This window comes from Amblyraja radiata, chromosome 5 (assembly GCF_010909765.2).
Source record: "Amblyraja radiata isolate CabotCenter1 chromosome 5, sAmbRad1.1.pri, whole genome shotgun sequence".
Lineage (NCBI taxonomy): Eukaryota > Metazoa > Chordata > Chondrichthyes > Rajiformes > Rajidae > Amblyraja > Amblyraja radiata.
Window position 1 is genome coordinate 57,666,471 of NC_045960.1, and position 22,088 is coordinate 57,688,558.

The 22,088-nt window shown below is 41.4% G+C and overlaps 1 protein-coding gene across 1 annotated transcript in view; it reads right to left on the reverse strand.

Moving 5' to 3' along the window:
• Window positions 1-22,088, reverse strand: part of ptchd4 (patched domain containing 4) — a 61,743-nt gene that overhangs the window by 17,089 nt on the left and 22,566 nt on the right. Inside the window, exon 2 of the mRNA XM_033021300.1 lies at window positions 19,042-19,519. Within this exon, the coding sequence (XP_032877191.1) occupies window positions 19,042-19,519 (478 nt within the window). The remainder of the gene's footprint in view (window positions 1-19,041; window positions 19,520-22,088) is intronic.

Here is a 22,088-nt window from a genome sequence, read left to right on the forward strand (position 1 = left end):
CTGTCACGGTTTTCAAAGAGCATTGGATAGGCAGGCAAGAGTGTCTTTGCAGGGCTGTGTAGAAACAGCAAGAGATGTTGTTTAAATAATCTACATCCCGGGTAACATGAACTTCATGGGCCGAATGGCTTCCTACTGTCTACAGCAATTCCATTGTTCTAAAAGAGAAACCTGGTTTTCTATGCTTTTTGTTACCAATTTGTAATAACACGGAAGACAGACACAAAATGCTAGAGTAACTCAGTGAGACAGACAGCATCTCTGGGTAGAAGGAATGGGTGATGTTTCAGATCAAGACCCTTATTTATTCTTCTTAATAACACAAGGTTGCCTGAACTAAATCAGTGAGCCTTTTGCTTTAGTCATGATGTGCTGAACTTTCCTTTTAGAAAGAAAAAGTTGATGAAGGTACTAGTGCTGGAAATGGAATGGGGCAGGGAGTGAGGGAGATTAGTGGTGGCAGACTCCAGTGAGGTGGTGTGTAGGTTTATAATCTACATCCTCCCCCTTGGTCAGATACTCCGCCACTTCAACCTGGACTTCCACTGTTACGCCGATGACACCCAGATCTACCTCGGCACCAAATCCCCCCACAACCCCGCCCCCCCCCCCCCCCCCCCCCCTCTCCCATATCAACTCCTGTTTGTCAGCTATAAAAACCTGGATGCAACATAACTTCCTCAAACTCAACAGCGATAAGACAGAATTCCTCCTCATAGGCTCCAAAGCCACACTCAGCAAAATCAATAACCCCACTCTCACCATCGATGGCACCACTGTCTCCCCATCTCCCAAGGCCCGCAAGCTTGGCGTGATCTTTGATTCCACCCTCTCCCTTGAGCCTCACATCCGTCATGTCATTAAAACCTCCTTCTTTCATCTCCGCAACATCGCCAAACTCAGACCCTCTCTCACACCTCCCGCTGCTGAAAGACTCATCCATGCCTTCCTCTCCTCCCGACTGGACTATTGCAACTCACTTCTCCTTGGCATCAGCTCCACCTACATCAACCGACTCCAACTGGTCCAGAACGCAGCCGCCCGACTCATCACCCACACCAAATCCTGGCATCACATCACTCCAGTCCTCAAACAACTTCACTGGCTTCCCATCTCCCACCGGTTCACCTACAAAATCCTGATCCTCACCTACAAAGCCCTCCACCATCTGGCCCCCCCATATCTCACTGACCTCCTCTGCCCCTACCAACCCTCACGGTCCCTCAGATCCACATCAGCTCCTCTCCATCCACAAGTCCGACCTCCGCAGTTTTGGGGACAGAGCCTTCTCTATGGCAGCTCCCAGGCTCTGGAACTCCCTCCCCCAACTGATCCGCAATTCCGTGTCCCTCACCATCTTCCAGTCCCGCCTCAAGACCCATCTCTTCACCTCTGCCTATCCTTAGCCCCACGTCCCCCTCCCTTTTCATCTGTGCATTAATTGCCTCATATTGTGTTTTGAATTGTATTCTGTCTTTACTTTGTGTACTAGTCATGTCTCTACTATTTATTTCATTCCCCTTACATGTTTTTCCTCTACCTGCTAAATTTTTGTAAGGTGTCCTTGAGACTCTTGAAAGGCGCCCATAAATAAAATTTATTATTATTATTATTATAAGTCTAATGGGCTGATTCCAAGGCAGACTTATTTATGTTTTATTGTAGAAACCCTTGTCATCAAATCCTTCATAGGGGAAACAATCGCAGTACAATTATATATTCCAAAGCTTGCATGCTATTTTGAATTACTTTTTGATTTCAATTCTTTAAGATTCAAGACCAAAGAAACAATCATTTAACATGCATTTTTTTTTGTGAGCCATAGTTTTTGTGGAACAACCTGTCAGAAGGAACTACTTCTCAACAGCATAGTGCTGGTTTCCCTCAGGTATTGTACAAGATGATTAATGAAGTTATTATTCATGTGATGTACTCACAGAAAGAAATTCACTCCGGTCTTGCAACAGTACATTTTCCTGATCGAAGATTATTATCCAGCAAGTGAGTGCCTTTCGATTCCTTACAGACATGACTGGTATTCATTTTCATTAACATATAATTTCAACTGCATACACCACATGGATTCTGGATCCACAATACCAAATACCAACATTTCACACATCAACCCCCGAACAAAACATTATCTTGAACATTGGATGGAAGCTTGGGAGTTAAGGGCATTCCTAATCAAATTGAAATTTCAAATGACTACCAAATATTGACATTAATATTTATCAATATTCCTGGCAACAAAAATCCAAAGAATTACATGGGCATCTTGGTCAGCATGGTCGAGTTGGGCCAAAGGGCCTTTTCTGTACAGGTATGACTCTGTGGCTCCTGTAAGGTTGTCTTACAGTAAGGAAATGAACCAGTCCTGGTTGACCCATGGTATGATTTCCACCTGCACCAAATCAGATATACTTTGCTGAGATACAGTGGGAGCAAAGTGTACATTTTCTTTCAAGATAAGGCTATATTTCTTTCTGCTCTTCAATGCCTAAGCTTACTTGTGAAAGTGAATATATGGAGGCTGCTCACTGTAAACCAAGCTTGGGTGCAAAATGAGCGTAAAGTATATATTTTCTTTCAAAATAATTTCAAAATAATTTCAAAAAACATTTCTGCTCTTCAATGTCCAGGCATATCTGTGAAAGTGAATATTTGGAGGCTGCTCACATTTTAAACCAAGTGTGGCTACAATTGTGTCCACAGACAACCATTCCTAAGCAATGTCTTTTAACATAGCACAGAGAAGATTAATTGATGCAGTGGAGTTGGTGGTTAATTTCACTTTATGCCCGGAGTTTACTATCCAACTCTATGCATTTTTCCAACAGAACATTTAAATTGTTAAAAATGTTCATCCAATACTCCACTGAAATCTTCACTGATGTCCTGGCTGCTAATTAACCCTTAACTAATATCTGAAACACATAATCTGGTGATTATCACATTTCTGTTTGGGGCACCTTGCTGTGTACAAATTGGCCGCTGTGTTTCCTACTGTACATGGCTACGACTCTATTTCACAAGAGCCTAATTGGCTGTAAAGGATCAAAGGAGCTAAGGCAGCAAATGGCATTGTAAATATGCAAATTATTTTTGAATTGATGTTGATTGTGGGCAAGGATGCCTCGCAGCAATGAAAACTCATCAAGTGGATTTTTAGGTCAGACATGAGGAGACTTACACCAACAAATTATTATTCAGCCTGCAAGCTCATATCTTTAACAGCAGGGCCAGGATTCAGTAAAGATCTCTGCAGTGAATTGTCTGGAGATAGTGTAAACTCTTTTCAAAGCTGATTTATCTACTTCATTAGAAGTTCTGCTAATATTCCACACAGCTGTGCAGTGGGAAATCCCCAACTAAACATACTTTATTGAAATTCATAGGTAAAGTTGCCTTTCCCAATGAATCTTTGGATACCATGTATGTGATATTTGTATTAGTTCTAAGTGTAAGTTATAGTATAACATATAGTATAAATGTAAGTGTAAGTTCCAAACAAGTTGATTTCACATAATCAGTAGAGTCATGTATGTTTTGCTTTAGGTATTTTCCCACTAATGTTGCAATGTGACATTATGCCCCTTTGTGTTTATGCCTCTTCATTGGAGTTTTGCTGTGCCTTGGTACATATGACAATAATAAGCCTAAACCTAAACCAATGCTTAATATTCACTGACTTGGCCTCTACAGCCCTCTGTGGCAACGAGTGCCACCCCTACTCTGGGTAAAAGACTCTGTACATCTTTCCTATCTGTTCCTCGTGATCTTATACACCCTTATAAGATGACCCCTCATCTTCCTGGACCCCAAGGAATAAAGTCCTAGCCTGCACACCTCTCCCTATGCTCAGGCCCTCAATTCTTGGCAACATCCTCATAAATCTTCTTTGCACTCTTGCAGTTTAACAATATTGTTCCCATAGCAGGGTGACCAATGGCAAGGTGATCAAAACTGAACACAATGCTCCAAATGTGGCCTTACCTTTGTCCTGACAACCGCAACGTAACATCTTAACTTCTACACTCAATATCCTGATTGATTAAGGTCAAAGTGCCAAAAGCTTTCTTAAACGCAATATCTACCTGTGCCATGTTCGAGGATCTATGTACCTGCACTACTAGATCCCTCTGTTCAACAACACTCCCCAGAGCCCAAACATTCACTGTGAAGGTCCTGCCCTGGTCTGACTTCCCAAAATGCAACACCTCAGACTTACCTACACAAACTCAATTAACTATTCCTCGGCCCAATTGCCCAACTGATCAAGATCTGGCTGTAATTTTTGACAACCATCTTTGCTCTCTACAATATTACACACTTTAGTGCCATCTGCAATCTTACTAATCATGCCTTGTTATTGTATTAGTTTGTTATTTTATTTTCATCCAAATAGTTGATATGCCAAACAGTAATGGGCCTAACATCAACACCACTAGTTAGCAGCCTCCAGTCTGATAAAAACCCTGCCACCATCGCCCTCTGCTTCCTTCCATGAAGTCAATTTTCCAATCGGCTAGCTCTTCCTGGAACCCATGCAATCTAATCTTCTAGAGCAGCCTACCACACGGAACCTCATCACATGCCTTGCTGAAAACCATATAGACAACATCTATGGCTCTGTCCTCATCAATCTTTTTGGTTACCTCTTCAAACAACTAATTCAGATTTGTGAGACATGATCTCCCACGCACAAAACAATGCCAACTATCCCCAATCAACCCCTGTCTATCGAAATGCATATCTTATCACTCAATATTCATCATGAAGAGAGAAATAGTGTGAACGTCTAGACTGATATTTATAAATTTATTCATTTACATTTAGACATGCCAAGGATTCTTTTCAATCCTTTCATGTCAACAGAAATTCCTTCTGCGATAGTCTCCATTTTAGGGAACCCATCTACTTAAAGTAATGTGACAATCTCAAAATGAAAAATGTTGAAGATGCTGTAATTGCGAAATGAAAAATAATAGAAATGCGGGAAATATTCAACATGGTCCACACAAAATAGTGCATAAAATTTAAACACAGCAGAAAGAGAATTGGTAGCAAGACGTCTGAATGATAATGAGATGGAAGAGAATAATGGTCAGTACTTATGATGGTGGAAGTGATAGTAATGAGTCACCATGTGTATAAGGGAACAAATCTGAGAGAAATGCAGTCCTTTAGCCTAGAAATTCTGACAATTGAATTGACATGATTGTTGAAGAAATAAAGCATGGAATCTACCCCTTCATCCCACGGAGTCCCCGCCAACCATCGATTATCCATCCACACCAGTTCTATGTTATCTTACATTTGCATTCACTTCCTAGCAATTTACCAAAATTAATTAACCTGCAAACCCACACAACTTTGGGACATGGGAGGAAACCAGTGCAACTGGAGGTAACTGCATGCAGTCACAGGGAGAATGTGCAAACACCACACAGACAGCACCTATGGTCAGTATCCAACTTGGGTCTCTGGCGTTGTGAGGCAACAACTGCGCAATTGCGCTGCCCAATATTAACAATCATTCCTCTTGGAAATTGTCTATTACCTTCCTGCTCTTACTATTTCAATGGGAGCTCATGTAATAAAATTATGTTGCCACTTTGAGTAATATATGTGTTTTAGAAAATGTGAAATGAATGCATTAACTACCTGGCCAGCAATTGTGCTGACAGAAGTATATGGAAAATCCCAAATTATTGATGACCTGAACAATCATTTAAAAAAAATCTTTGCTTCTCATTAATTAAATAAATGGAAATTGAAACCTTATGAATTATAGCATGCTATAAGTGCCTGAACATGATGCTGAGGACTCCTTAAGGTGATTGTAGTCAATCAGTACAATAGTAATTGGATTACTAAAAAATGAGATTTGCCCTTGATCCCAAGTGCATGTAGTCTACTCAGCTAGTCCTCTTAGTCAAGCTCTCCAGATACAGTAATTGCCACTTTATCTTTACTTTGGGCTGCAGCTATTAGAGTGACATCAAAGCATTGTGTGCAGTTCTGGTATTGTGTATCATTCTGGTCACCCCATGACAGAAAGGGTGTGGAGACTTTGAAGAGAGTGCAAAAGAGGTTGCTTGGTTTAGAGGGAACTAGCTATAAGGAATGGTTGGACAAACTTGAATTGATTTCTCTGGAGTTCAGAGGCTAAGGGGAGATCTGATGGAAGTATATAACATTATGAGAGGCACAGCTAGGTTAGGGAGTCAGAATCTTTTTCCCCCCAAAGGCTGAAATGTCAAATACTTTTAGGTGAGAGTACAAAGTTTAAAAAAGATGTGCTGGGCATGTATTTTTTTTTACAGGGAGTGGTAGGTGCCTGGTGCACTGAGCTAGGTTGGGGGCAGAAGCAGGTATGATAATTGTATTAAGAGACTTTTAGATAGGCACGTGAATACACAGAGAATGTGCAGACAGAAGAGGTAGGTTTATTTAGCACAAACAGTGTGGGCCAAAGGGCTTGTTCCTGTGCTAGGTTCCATACTGTATATAAATGCACTGGTCCCATGGTCCTTATGAGCATATTGAACTTGTGCCCCAGAAACATAGAGCATCTTTCAAATCCTCTATTGCAGACTAGATATTAAAAAATGTTATGTTCCTTTATGAATGTTCCTAGTGGAATATTAATGAGTAATAAATGTTTGTCATTCTGAAAGAATGATTTTTATTGCTATATTATTTCTTTCAGCTTCTCAATTTATGTGCTTGCCTTGGGACTTCCAGCACCTAAGATATAAATATTCATAGGTTAAGACAGAAATCTTGGCATCCAGCTATATGGATGATTTCTCAATGACAAATTCAGTAAAATAATTGGATAACTGTAACAAGTGCTGTAGATGATGAGAATTTGAGGTGAAATGTGTGAAAAATGGAACGGAATTAGTTTCTCAAGAGGAGGAGGTGACAGAGAAGTGGAGACGAGAGCCAAGTTACTTGTGGATAATGGCCACCACATCACCTTTGTGCTCAAGTGTGGCTGCTGGAAAAACCTATAAACAGGCAGGGACTTCCACAAGTTGTCATCCTTCAGTCAATGCTTCCCTCTTTGATTGGTACAGGTGACAGGGGTTATGGGTTAGGAGAGAGAGATAGATCAGCTATGATTGAATGGCAGAGTAGACTTGGTAGGCCGAATGGCCTCATTCTTATGACCTTATGACTCATTCTGTACGATCCTTCACAAACAGATCTTGTGCCTTGATAATGAGTTAGTGAATACAGTGACAACACACAATGGAAGGAAAATAATTGATTGCAATGATCAGATTGACCCAAATGCAATCAGTTCAGATCAGATGCTGCCTCCATTACACCAGCACCAACATAAACTACACAAAAGATGTTAAGTTGCATGAATCAAGAACGTAGAATAGTATAGCACAGGACCAGGCCCAACGGCCCACAATGTACTTGTTCAACATCATTGCAAGTTAGATTAATCTCCTCTGCCTGCATGTGATCCACATCCCTCCATTCCCTGCATATCCATGGGCCCCATCAAAAAGCATTTTCAAGACCACCACAGTATCTGCCTCCATCACCAACCATAGAAGCATGTTCCACACATCCAACGCACTCTGTGTAAACAAAACCTTCCTTGCACTTCTCCTTTATACTTTGCCCCTCTCACCTTAAAGCTAAGCTCTTTAGATCTTGACATATCCATCCTGGGAAAAGGGTTCTAATTGTATATCATATCCATGCTTCTCATAATTTTATACACTTCTGTCGGATCTCCCCACAGTTTATGATGCTCTGGAGAAACAAATCTAAGTTTGTCTAACCTCTTCTGAACGCTAGACACAAAATGCTCTTTCCCATTTCCCCATTTCCAAGGATTGTAATGTCAAGATCTAAAGAGCTTAGCTTTAAGGTGAGAGGGACAAAGTTTAAAAGAGAACTTCTTCATCCGAAGAAGGGTCTCGATCGGAAACGTCACCCATTCCTTCTCTCCAGAGATGCTGCCTCGCAGATGTACAATCTCCCTGGGACATCTGGGAGAACAATCTCCCAGATGAACTGGAGGACGGAGGATCTAAGGGGGTAGTGGAACTGAAAGAAATTTTCATTAGGTGAGAAATAGTATTGGGTAGGCTAATGGGACTGAAGGATGATAAATCCCCTGGGCCTGATGGTCTGCATCCCAGGGTCCTCAGGGAGGTGGCTCTAGAAATAGTGGATGCATTGGTGATCATTTTCCAATGTTCAATAGATTCAGGATCAGTTCCTGTGGATTGGAGGATAGCTAATGTTATCCCACTTTTCAAGAAAGGAGCGAGAGAGAAAACGGGGAATTACAGACCAGTTAGCCTGACTTCGGTGGTGGGAAAGATGCTGGAGTCAATTATTAAAGAGGTAATAATGGAGCATTTGGATAGCAGTAAAATGATTAGTCCAAGTCAGCATGGATTTATGAAAGGGAAATCATGCTTGACTAATCTTCTGGAATTTTTTGAAGATGTGACAAGTAAAATGGATGATAGGGTCCCACTGGATGTAGTGTATCTAGACTTTCAGAAAGCCTTTGATAAGGTCCCGCACGGGAGACTGGTGACTAAAATTAGAGTACATGGTATTGGGGGTAGGGTGTTGACATGGAGTGAAAATTGGTTGGCAGACCAGAAGCAAAGAGTAGGAGTGAACAGGTCCTTTTCAGAATGGCAGGCAGTGGCGAGTGGAGTGCCGCAAGGCTCGGTGTTGGTGCCGCAACTGTTTACCATATATATTAATGATTTGGAAGAGGGAATTAGGAGCAACACTAGCAAGTTTGCGGATGACACAAAACTGGGTGGCAGTGTGAACTGTGAAGAGGATGTTAAGAGGTTGCAGGGTGATCTGGACAGGTTGAGTGAGTGGGCAGATGCGTGGCAGATGCAGTATAATATAGATAAATGTGAGGTTATCCACTTTGGCGGCAAAAACAAGGGGGCAGATTATTATCTCAATGGGGTTAGGTTAGGTAAGGGGGAGGTGCAGCAAGACCTGGGCGTCCTTGTACACCGGTCACTGAAAGTTGGCGTGCAGGTACAGCAGGCAGTGAAGAAAGCTAATGGAATGTTGGCCTTCATAACAAAAGGATTTCAGTATCGGAGTAAAGAGCTTCTTCTGCAGTTGTATAAGGCTCTGGTGACACCACATCTGGAGTATTGTGTACAGTTTTGGTCTCCTAATTTGAGGAAGGACATCCTTGTGATTGAGGCAGTGCAGCGTAGGTTCACGAGATTGATCCCTGGGATGGCGGGACTGTCATATGAGGAAAGATTGAAAAGAATAGACTTTTATTCACTGGAGTTTAGAAGGATGAGGGGGATCATATAGAAACATATAAAATTATAAAAGGACTGGACAAGCTAGATGCAGGAAAAATGTTCCCAATGTTGGGCGAGTCCAGAACCAGCGGCCTCAGTCTTAGAATAAAGGGGAGGTCATTTAAGACTGAAGTGAGAAAAAACGTTTTCACTCAGAGAGTTGTGAATTTATGGAATTCCCTGCCACAGAGGGCAGTGGAGGCCAAGTCACTGGATGGATTTAAGAGAGAGTTAGATAGAGCTCTAGGGGCTAGTGGAGTCAAGGGATATGGGGAGAAGGCAGGCATGGGTTATTGATAGGGGACGACCAGCCATTATCACAATGAATGACGGTGCTGGCTCGAAGGGCCGAATGGGCTCCTCCTGCACCCATTTGCTGTGTTTCTATGTTTCTATGTTTCTATGCCTGAACTGCTGAGTCACTCCGGCATTTCGTGTCTATCTTCGGTTTAAACCAGCATCTGCAGTTCCTTCCTACACTCTTCTGAATGCAAATACCCTCTAATCTGGGCAACATTCTGGTAAATGTCTTCTATGACCTCTGCAGCAACACATCATCCTTCCTGTAATGAGGCGACGAAAACTGCACACAGTAATCTGAAAGTGGCCTAACAAAAGTTCCATAATGTTGTTGCATGACTTCCTGTCTCTTATACTCAATGTCTCGTCCAATGAAGGCAAGCATTCCATACCCCTTGGTAGACACAAAATGCTGGAGTAACTCAACGGGACAGGCAGCATCTCTGGAGAGAAGGAACGGGTGACGTTTCGGGTCGAGACCCTTCTTCAGACATCTTCTTTCCTACATCTTCTTTCCTACACATACCTTCTTTGTCACTCCATCTAATTGCGTTGCCACTTTCATGGAGCTAATGACTTGGACCCCAAGGTCCCTCAGTATATCAGTGCTATTAATTCAACCTCCCAAAGTATAGCACCTCACACATGCCCAGATTAAACTGAGTAAAATCTATCTGATTGTTGTCTTAAGACATCATTTAAGATTGGATTAGGATGTGCAGAAGATGATGTGGAAGTAGGCGCTTTGCCTCATCTGCACAGAAAGGATTCTTAATGATGTACTATCACCAGTCTTTCTGGCAGCTTGACATTGGTGCCATTACCTCCTTTGATCTTTACTTGACAAACTTTATAGAACCAATTAACAACAGGGAAGCAGCATCTTTATTCTCAACCCATTGAGTATAAAACATTAATTACATTTGCTCCATTCCTTGCATTCTATCCTGAATGATTTGGTTTATGCATGTTATGAATATCAACCTGGTGTCAAAGGCTGGCTTTCTTAAACGACTTATGACGGGAAGTCAATGGAAATGCCGGAGGGTTTAATTTTAAATTTTGTGACCATCATAATATTTTGGAAAATATGCAATACCTAGAAAATATGTTTGGCCTGTCTCTTTAATAATCCTGTCTCAAAATGTTTGAATAGTTGATTTAAAGAACTATGAAAATGTTAAACAGGGGAAAGTAATAATGTCGGTTAATCATTCAGTGCGTGTATTTAAGCAAATATTGATAGCTTCATTGTCAACAAATAGCTCCAGACCACTGTCACCAATATTAGATAAGATTTTTACAAAGGAAATTGATGACTGGCAAAACTAATTTCATGACTTTATAAAGTTTCAACTACCAAAGCTGCTGCACAAATTCAACCTGTGATATTGACTGAAGTTTGGCCAATACCTGAGCTCTGTTGATTACTAGAGGATGCATCTTCCATTAAAATGGAATTTTTTGTGCCACTGCTTTGACGTAGCTTTGTTGGCTGTAAATCGTTGATTTTGTGGCAGAGCATAAATGATGGAAAAATATTGCAAGTCATTGAGTAGGCTGAACCAACCCTTGGTCTCAAATGGTTGCCCTGTTATTTCTAGCTAATTTGAAACTGACAATTGCTCTTGAAATTGAATTGCACTTGAATTAAACTGCAAATTGAAACATTTTTATGATTTTAATATCAGTACAGCTATTGCTTTTGCTTTCATTATACTGTGAAATTGATAGCAACTTCGGGATTTCCACACAAATAAATTGAAAATCCATGTTTTTGAGAATAATTCGTAGCTCCTACTTAAGTTTCATTGTTTGCCATCTACCTAAATTTAAGCTACTTACAAATTAGATAAAATATGCCAAATATCTTATGATTTGTTTCATGAGGTCTCGGTGAGTTTTTAATACCACAATTTAGCAGAATCTGGGCAGTGGGCAGGTGCTATAGACCAGCACGGGAAGGTAGACGCTTCCGCCCCCACGAGTCTCGGGCAGATGGGGCTCATCAGCCTGGGAAGGCAGTCCATCTAGGAGAGGGAAAACTCTGATTTAAAACCTCCTTGTGGCCATATCCAGTTATGGAAAAGGCTCCAGGAGTAAACCTCAAGAAAAGCCGGAGTTGGAGCCCCTAAGGCAATTCGTCGTTGTCTACAACCTCGCTCTGGCAGCTCCTGCGACGGCGCTGGTGCCAAACTGTAACGGTCCTGCTGTTCCTTTGGATCGATCAGCGACGTGGAGAGGGGGGACGTGCTGCATGGGCTACAGCCTGTCCTCCATATGACATCGCCCAGGCTTGCATTCGACCAGGATGCATCACCCAAGGTCAGTCATGACTGAGGGGGGCCTACTACTAAGCAGAATTACTGCTTGGAAAATTCTCTAACAGAATAACAGAAGGAAAAGTAATGGTCTAAATGTACTATGGGTAGCTTGTGCCTTCAGTATGCCTCCAGACTGGTCCCACTGTGTCACTTATAATGTGAAATAAAAGAAAGAATTAACCTGAACCTACCATTTCAAATGAATGGGGCAGCACATTATAAACTAGATATTAAAGCTGAAGGTCCAGATGAAAGGTGCAACCAAGGTGTCGCATAGGATCATCCCAATCTGCCCTAAATGTGAGGGGCCCGAACCAGAAGCATCTAACCTCCCACACATCCACCACTACTGCACTACAGTACAGACAAGGACGTTATGAAAAAGTTCACCAATTGAAAGACAATAGCCTGCAGTGCTCTTATTAACGGCCAACCAAAGATTAAATAATGTCAGCCCATTTTATGCAAGTAGATTGCAATATTGTTGCATTAGTATTTAAAATATATTTTTTGATATTTTGACTTGTACCTTAATTATGCATGCATGGTTTGCTCTTTATTTAATGGACTTTATATACTTGGAGCTTGAATGCAGCCTTATTGCAAAGCAACAAAAAAAATCATTGTATATGCATCAGTACCATATTAGCAACACCCTTCCTCCCTAAAATTACAAATTTGGGTGATAAATGAGTGTGCAACTATTTATTTATGTTTTCCAGCTTGCAAAAGGCATTGGATGATGAACCATGTGGGTCCAGATGGGAGCGTTTTCACTGTAATGCAGCCTCCATTACTTTAGCTCACTGTACTCTAGGAAGTCCTTATAAGCAAAATCCTCACGGCAGCCAGGCACCAGCAGCAAATGGGCTATTGAAAGGGTGAGGGAGGTGTGGACTGTCTACCGTAAGCATCTTATGACACTGAAATTCAGTCTCTACGACACCTTCCAAATTCACCACAAGCATAAGGAAACCAACATCAGTGTCTTCACCCAGGCCAATATCTCCACCATTGAATCCCTATGGCACTCAGTTGGTCCTGTGGAACAGGCCACATCATTCACATGCTGGAAATCAGACTTCCAAGGAAAAGTTCCATTCTGGTCTCTGACGTAATAGAAGATTGCCAGGCGGCAGATGGAGGAAAAAAGTCAAGAATGTGTTCAGTCTTCTTGTAAAAATGTAATATCCCTCCTAGTGACCTCTTACCATTGACCGTTCAAAGCAGAGAAGGAACATTTGAAAGGTAATGAGAACTGAGCTCACGTGCCAGGAGCACACAGAAACTCAGCATAAAGGAAGTATGCAGAGCACCACCTCAGAAACTATACACTGACCCATTGCCCACCCCATTGTGGAACAATATGGGTTCCCACAATGGCCTCATCAGTCACGTCAGAGTCTACTACATCAGTTATCCTCGATTTTCAGGGACTACCTCCGAAGCCGATATATTCAAATCTACATGGTCTAGGACAATTATTAAGAATAGTTGAAAACTTAAAATAAGCTTCCAAATAGTGAAATTATGCTATAGAAGTTAATTTACATACATTGACTTTCAATGATTAGTAGATTATTGTGACTTGACAGTGTGTGAAACAGTCAATCGTATGTTTCAATTCCTATAAATCTTGAATTAAAGCGTTAATATGGAATGTAGCAAAAGCATACTTTCTCATTATATACCAATTATTTATTGATTCAATGTGATTGAAAATATATTAGAAACATAGAAACATAGAAAATAGGTGCAGGAGGAGGCCATTCGGCCCTTCGAGCCAGCACCACCATTCAATAGACAATAGAAAATAGGTGCAGGAGGAGGCCATTCGGCCCTTCGAGCCAGCACCACCATTCAATATGATCATGGCTGATCATCCCCAATCAGTACCCCGTGCCTGCCCTCCCCATATCCCTTGATTCCACTAACACCTGGAGCTCTATCTAATTCTCTTAAATCCATCCAGTGATTTGGCCTCCACTGCCCTCTGTGGCAGGGAATTCCACAAATTCACAACTCTCTGGGTGAAAAAGTTTTCTCTCACTTCTGTCTTAAATGGCCTCCCCTTTATTCTAAGACTGTGGTCCCTGGTTCTGGACTCGCCCAACATTGGGATCATTTTTCCTGTATCTAGCTTGTCCAGTCCTTTTATAATTTTATATGTTTCTATAAGATTCCCCCTCATCCTTCTAAACTCCATTGAATTCAAGCATAGTCTTTTCAATCTTTCCTCATATGACATTCCCGCCATCCCAGGGATCAATCTCGTGAACCTACGCTGCACTGCCTCAATCACAAGGATGTCCTTCCTCAAATTAGGAGACAACTGTAAGCAATACTCCAGATGTGGTCTTACCAGAGCCCTATACAACTGCAGAAGAACCTCTCTACTTCTATACTGAAATCCACTTGTTATGAAGGCTAACATTCCATTTGCTTTCTTCACTGCCTGCTGTACTTGCATGCCAACTTTCAGTGACTGGTGTACAAGGGCACCCAGGTCTCGCTGTACATCCCCCTTACCTAACCTAACCCCATTGAGATAATAATCTGCCCCCTTGTTTTTGCCGCCAAAGTGGATAACCTCACATTTATCTATATTATACTGCATCTGCCACGCATCTGCCCACTCACTCAACCTGTCCAGGTCACTCTGCAACCTCCTAACATCCTCTTCACAGTTCACTCTGCCACCCAGCTTTGTGTCATCCACAAACTAGTGTTGCTCCTAATTCCCTCTACCAAATCATTAATATACAAGATAAACAGTTGCGGCCCCAACACCGAGCCTTGCGGCACTCCACTCGCTACTGCCTGCCATTCTGAAAAGAATCCGTTCACTCCTACTCTTTGCTTCCTGTCTGCCAACCAATTTTCTATCCACGTCAAGACCCTAACCCCAATACCATGTGCTCTAATTTTAGTCACCGGTCTCCCTTGCGGGACCTTATCAAAGGCTTTCTGAAAGTGTAGATGCACTACATCCACTGGCTTCTCTTCATCCATTTTACTTGTCACATTCTCAAAAAATTCCAGAAGATTAGTCAAGCATGATTTTCCTTTCATAAATCCATGCTGACGGATTAATCCTTATACTGCTATCCAAATGCCCCGTTATTACCTCTTTAATAATTGACTCCAGCATCTTTCCCACCACCGAAGTCAGGCTAACTGGTCTGTAATTCCTCGTTTTCTCTCTCGCTCCTTTCTTGAAAAGTGGGATAACATTAGCTATCCTCCAGTCCACAGGAACTGATCCTAAATCTACTGAACATTGGAAAATGATCACCAATGCGTCCACTATTTCTAGATCTACCTCCCTGATGAATGCATAATTGCTGATCCCAATAGGACATATACATAATCCTTTGCTCTCTCTGGTGAGGGAGCAGGAGTGTTCTATTATGTCCTGAAGACATCTTAAAACTCACATTAATGTTTGTGAGAGCTACTATGCATTTGGGACATCTTGAGGAGGTATAAGCCATTATACTATATGTCTTCATTTCCTTGTCTTCACAGATTGCATATAATCTGTTACATTCAACTATCACTTTCGAGGATTTTTTTTTGAAGTCATTAGGTAATCATTTAGTTTTACTTTCTTGAAATTGATTTAATAAATCTTTGGATTTTTTACATTAAAATGTCTCAAAGTAGTTTCGCACCTCATGCAATATTAATATCAACTGAATTCATTCTAAGAGAATAATTATTAGGCTTGTTAAAACGGTACTATCATACCACAAATATAAATGATTTCTGGTAATTGATTCTTTGTAAAATTCCTGGGCTGAAAGCGCAAGAGGTCACTCCTTGGAACTTTGGGATAATTCCGGATCAATAGTCAGGATAAAGAGTGACCTTTGATGAGGATTTAAATGAATAATTGTAACTATCGCATAGTTACATTTCATGTGCTTTAAATTGATTTAAGGATTGGCAATGTTGTTGAGGAGATGATGAACAGTTACATTTGTACAGAGTGGGATATGGTCATCGATTTGTACAGCACATCAACAGACCCTTCAGCTCACCATGTCCATGCTACATTTTTTGCCCATCTATGCTAATCCCATTTGCCCATAGTACCTACCACTGCTTAAATGCTTAGCTAAATGTCTCTTAAAAGTAGTGATTGTATCTGATTCCACCACTGCCCCTGAGAGTGAGTTCCAGATCTCAACCACTCTTCATGTAAAACAAAGTCAGTCTCTAATCCATTTGAAAACTTCTTTCTCTCACCTTACATCCATGCCCTCTTGTTTTTGATGCCCATGCCTGCAACCCTTGTGATATGAGCACATCCAGCAGTACACTTTGCCAATAATCACTTGGACGAGGAACTCTCTGCAGCAAACAATAAACTGCTGGAGGAACTCTGTGCAGTATTTTTATTCAAATGTATTTGCCATGCAAATGGATGAATGGAGTGAAACAGTGACTTATCAACCATTCATGAATTGTTGTTAATATTTTGTATAATTTCTTAAACTAAATCCCTTTGCCGAATTAAGGTTTGAATGAACACAATGAAGTTAACATTTTCAACAATGTAACATGCTCAGCCTTGTTTAGTATGTGGGGCTTTATGTGGGGCCACAAGACATTTGAGATTCTTTAAGACAGGGATAGAACACATTTCAAATAATTTGAGTGGGCAATTGAAGCAATGATGCAAAAATCTATGTTGTAGCTTTCTTCCTGTGCTTCTGAAACATGTAAAACACTTTGCACACCAGGGAGATATAACTGGGTCACCTAACATGTGAATCTAATTTTAGTAAAGGATTATATCAATTTTTGTTCTTCCCATACATTTTTCAATTGTAAAAACAATATGAATTAGTATTGTAGGTAAAAGATTAGACAACCTAAAGGCAAGGCTGGGGTCTGTGAAAGCAGTGTGGTCATAATGTACGAAAGCACTGGACTGAAACATTTCTTTCAATTTTTTCAGCTGGACCTGAATAGATAATGTAAGTATCATTTTATTTCCATTGAGCCTTGCCGGAGTGGGGAATTTGCCAGCTTAACAAGACATCCGTGAAACCCAAAAAGATTATGTTTCTTACAAGGAGCATTATTATTTATATTAAGTGAACAAAATGACTCCTTTTATCCTGACACAAGTTCAATCTCATGGCTATTCTAAATAGAAACAACAACTAGTCAGACAATTAAGGGCCTGTCCCACTTACGCCTCTCAAAGTCCACTGATCATGACACACCCGTGCTGATTCAATTACACTGGCTCCCTGTGTCACAAAGGATTAACTTTAAAATTGTATTATTAACATTTAAAGCACTTCATAACCGTTCCCCAGTTTATCTCACAGACCTCCTTCAGACTTACACCCCCTCGCGCTCCCTGCGGTCTTCATCAGCAGGTCTACTGGCATTACCACCCATCAACCTCAGCACAATGGGTGCCAGGGCCTTCTCCCACGCTGCACCTAAACCTTGGAATTCGCTACCCCCTCACATCCGCATATTGGACTCCATGACAGAATTCAATACCGCTCTTAAAACCCATCTTTTTAAACTAGCTTACTCATTTTAACTGCACCAACTGCATCTTATGTTATATCAATCATAACTCGTTGTGCTATGCTTTGTTGCATATTGTATGTTTTATTGTTGATTTTTTTAATTACTGGTGCTTTGTTCCTTGTTGTATGTTTATTACTGATATTATGTGATGTAAGGTGTCCTTGAGGGTCTTGAAAGGCACCATTAAATAAAATGTATTATTATTATTATTATTACGTGATTTTTTCGGCGACTGCCGGCACCCGTCATAGTCATCATAGGGAGCCGAAAATGTTCAACATGTTGAAAATCCAGCGGCGACATGTCGCCGGGTGACGCCTGTATGGTCGTCAGTAGTTGCCCAGAAAGTCGTACCTTTTTCTGGTCTCCACTGGATTTTCAACATGTTGAACATTTTTGGCCACCTGCTGCGACTATGACGGGTGCCGGCAAATCGCCGAAAAAGTTGTGTAAGTGGGACAGGCCCTTTAGAATTGTTAGTTTACACAAATAGCGATAAGATTTGGTTGCCTTTTACATAAATAAGTAAAATTAGTAAGTGTCGGGGTGGGAGATTGCAACCTTCACGTGGTCCGCCCTGTTTCGACAAATGCAATCAACCCGGTGTGCACAGTCAAATAAGATCAAATAGAACAAGTTGTCCTCCAACTTTAGGCTGTGCACACCATACGCAAGAAGAAGTAAGTGTCGATAATTTTGACAATCCGCTTACTCTAACTAATAGGTAGAAGATCAAATTACTGCAAGGAGCAAAAGCTGTTAAGTATCTATGCCAGTCCTAGGAAATTTCTGTGTACCTTAACAGAGACAATGTTTCACCAATGAAATCTGCTAGAAATCAGAAGTGCAACATTTTCTGCAGATGTGTAAAATTCTATTTATGAATTATTTTTCTGCACCTTTCCTACAGACAGATGGAAATCATCTTGGGTAGGATCACAAAGCAAAAAAATGCACATGCACTGAAATCATACAAAGGCTGCAATTCACTATCATCCAATAACACAAAGTAATCTGTAACTTGTAATCCATAAAAAGGACCTTGTTCATTTCTATCCTTATATATTATCCTTTGTAATCATAGGAAGAAGCAAAGTATAAAAAGACACTTTGTCTCCATGCTTTAACAGGTTTTATAAGCTGCCTTTCTATTCTATATGGTAAACTTTTCAGTTATATTTATAAATTTACATAATTTACATCCATTTTAGAATCAAAGAAAGACATAGTTATAGTGTACATGGATTTAAAATTAAACCATCATTGCCTATTGGATTTTTTCCCTTGTGTGTTATTTATTCTGCCAAGTATCTGAAAAAATAACTTTTCTGTCCAACCTACATATTCAAATATCCACAGATATAGCCAACATTTTAAATATTAGAATACATTTAAAACAACTCCATAAAGTTTACTTCATATCATTTATAAAGGAGGAATAAGCTTCACATAGGTATTCTGTTAAGATACACAATAAAACTACGGTTTATGAAAGAGAGAGGTTTTGGAGCAATAATTACCCATGGCAAAGAAAGGGATTCCCAGGAGTGTGGAGTTGTATTTTCCATCAGTGCTGATGAATATCCCTGCTGCAGTCACAGTGGAAAGGCAGATTGTGACAACTCCTAGCAGTCCTAGGAAGGGTTTGCTGCGAAGGCAATCCCTCATTGAGCTGGTGAGAGTGGCGGCAATCAGAACCAACACAAGGCTCACCACCACCTCCAGTCTGGCCACAGCATTGGTCTTATAGAAGTCTTTCCATAGACCCGAAGACGTCAGAGGGTACAACTTCAGATCACTGTGCTCCTGTTGAAATTTAAGCATGAGATGACAGAATTCAGTTTCCCATTTCTCTGCAATATCTTGTAAAGCAGAACCATAGCTTTGTAGGTAGTAGGTGATCTGCACTGCACTGGCAGATTTAACCTGGTGTTCTCGACTGTTGGGGATGAAGATCACGCCTCCAAGCTGATGCCCAATAAACGTCACCCTGCCGTCCTTTAATGACAAAAGCATTAAATTAATGTAAACTTGTAATTCTCAAGAAATGTACATAATTTCAATTAAATACATTACTGTGAAATTATTAACAGTTTTCAATGATTACAAAACACTGGCATTTTACTGAAGTGAAGTCGAGATGAAAAATAAATAATTCAAAAAATACTGGTCCTTGGAAGAAAGATTAATTCTGGTTATATGCTGTAATAGCATAAGTGTGTCACTAGAAATGATGTACCATTTCTATCATGCATTCACTACATGCTAGGCTGGTGAGAAATTTAGGGAGTAACCAATTTCCCAGGAGATTCTTTCTGACCTCACATATAAATTCTGATGAGAGGAAGAAATAAGTAATTTCTCTCCTAACTACCATCGTAATGCAGCTGTTAGGATGCCAAGCCACCCCAGAAATCCCATCTGTTCTGCCTTGTATGTACATAAAACAAGCATACCTGCATTATTACTGAGATCATATCCCAACTGGAATCAATATAACAATATAACAAGGATTAAATGCCATTGGGGAATTAGTAGATGACAAAGGTGACACCAAGCAAAGTAATATAGTCCGTCAAACTCTCCTTAAAGAATGATAAGATGCCTTATTGGCATTTCATATGATCCTATTGGTTAGATTATCTGGTGATTGATAAATTCTAAACAGCTACAGTATTTTCTTTATGCACTAGTTTTGGCCTGATAATTTGGGACAGGTTCAAAAGTAAATTGACAAATCGTATAAGAAGATAGACACAAAAAGCTGGAGTAACTCAGCAGGACAGGCAGCATCTCTGGAGAGAAGGAATCAGTGAAGTTTCCGGTCGAGACTCTTCTTCAGACTGGTGTTAATATTATTCCTGCCCCCAAAGCATTTTCAATAGAAGAAGTTGATCTCCCAAATCATTAATTTGCTTATAACAATTTATTTATAACATTCCTTACATTAATTTTACTCCTACAAGCAACCATTTTCTTGAGGTTATTCTTCTTGCCACAGTTTTAATATTTATGTGCAGAAAAACCAATCTATTTCAACTGTGTTCATGCCATTATTAATGGAAAAACAGGTGCACAAAAGTCATCCATACAAATCAATCTTAGTCTGTGAATATTTCACTCAATACATTTCTGGGAAAACTGCATTTTACTGAAAGCACTTCAGTGGTAACAATGTCAGCTGAAATGTCAGCTGAAATGTAGTCAACTTATTTCGGTATCATAGTTTTGAACTACTAATATAACAAATGACTAAAACTCTCATCTTGTCTGCGTGCATGTGTGTGTGTGCGCGTGCATGCGTGTGAGTGCATCATGGCCTGAACTACGTCAAAACGCTACATGATACAGGTGCACAACCTTTTATCCGAAATTCCAAATAACGAAAAGCTCCGAATAGTGGACATTTTTTCGGTCCTTGAAGAAAGGTCCTTGAAGACGTTCACCGAGGGCGGCCCGCAGAGGTGACAGCGGAACCTCCGGTCGGTCCTCAAAGAAAGGGGAACTAAATCCCCATTCATAAAAGAGAAGGTGAGGGTATATTGCGCGGGAGGGTTAATAATTGACAATCTGCTGCTGCCTGCCCGCTGAGTTAAAAAGTTCCCACGGTAGACTCACGATACACAGTGTATCGTGAGTCTTGCGTGGGAACTTTTTAACTCAGCGGGCAGGCAGCAGCAGATTGTCGCTCCCTTCAGTTTCACCCCACCTACACCCCTCTGCTTCCCGGCCATGTGTGTGACCCCTTCCCTCCCCTCTTCAGCTCCCCGCCCATTGCACCGGCATGGGGGCTTTGCACTGTCTTCACGTTGGCGATGCCAGCAGGTCAGTGCCAGTCACCGGAGACGTCAGGACCAAAGGGACACCGACCCCCAGGCCCACTGCAAGCACCGAGATCCCAGAGACCCACAGCCAGCAGCAGCCCAGCCCCGTTCCAACTCCAGAGGAAAACTGCAAACTGGCCGGAGACGTCAGGACCACCAGAAGCCGCTCCCCGATGGGCCGCTACGGCGACAAGTGGCAGTTCGCCCACAGCCCGAGCTGTGCCCCCTCATCGGGACACCGACCCCCAGGCCCACTGCAAGCACGGAGATCCCAGATGAGCAACTCCAGCCCAGCCCCACTCCAACTCCAGAGGAACATGCTCCCCGTAGGGGCAGAAGCTGATGGTGTGCAAGGTACGTCTTGTTCTTGGGGTGGCGCAGCTCGGGCTGTGGGCGAACTGCCACTTGTCGCCGTAGCGGCCCATCAGGGAGCGGATTCCTCTGGAGTTGGAGGGGGAGGGGGGTATTGTGCTGTTTGATCGCTCTCTGCTATCCCAGGGACAGGGAGACACAGCGGCTTTTGAGAATGGTGGGCAATCACTTCCAAAGTTCTGCCCACACAGTCAGTACACCTCTCCTACACTTGTCTTCCGCACTAAGATCATCTCGCAGAAAATGATCCCAGCCTAACCCTCCCTATTCTCTCCTATTCTGCAAGAAAAAACTACATTGAAGACTTAAACTCGCGATTGAGTAACTGCCGGGATCGAGGCGCAAACTCGCGACCTTGCGGATATGAGCCG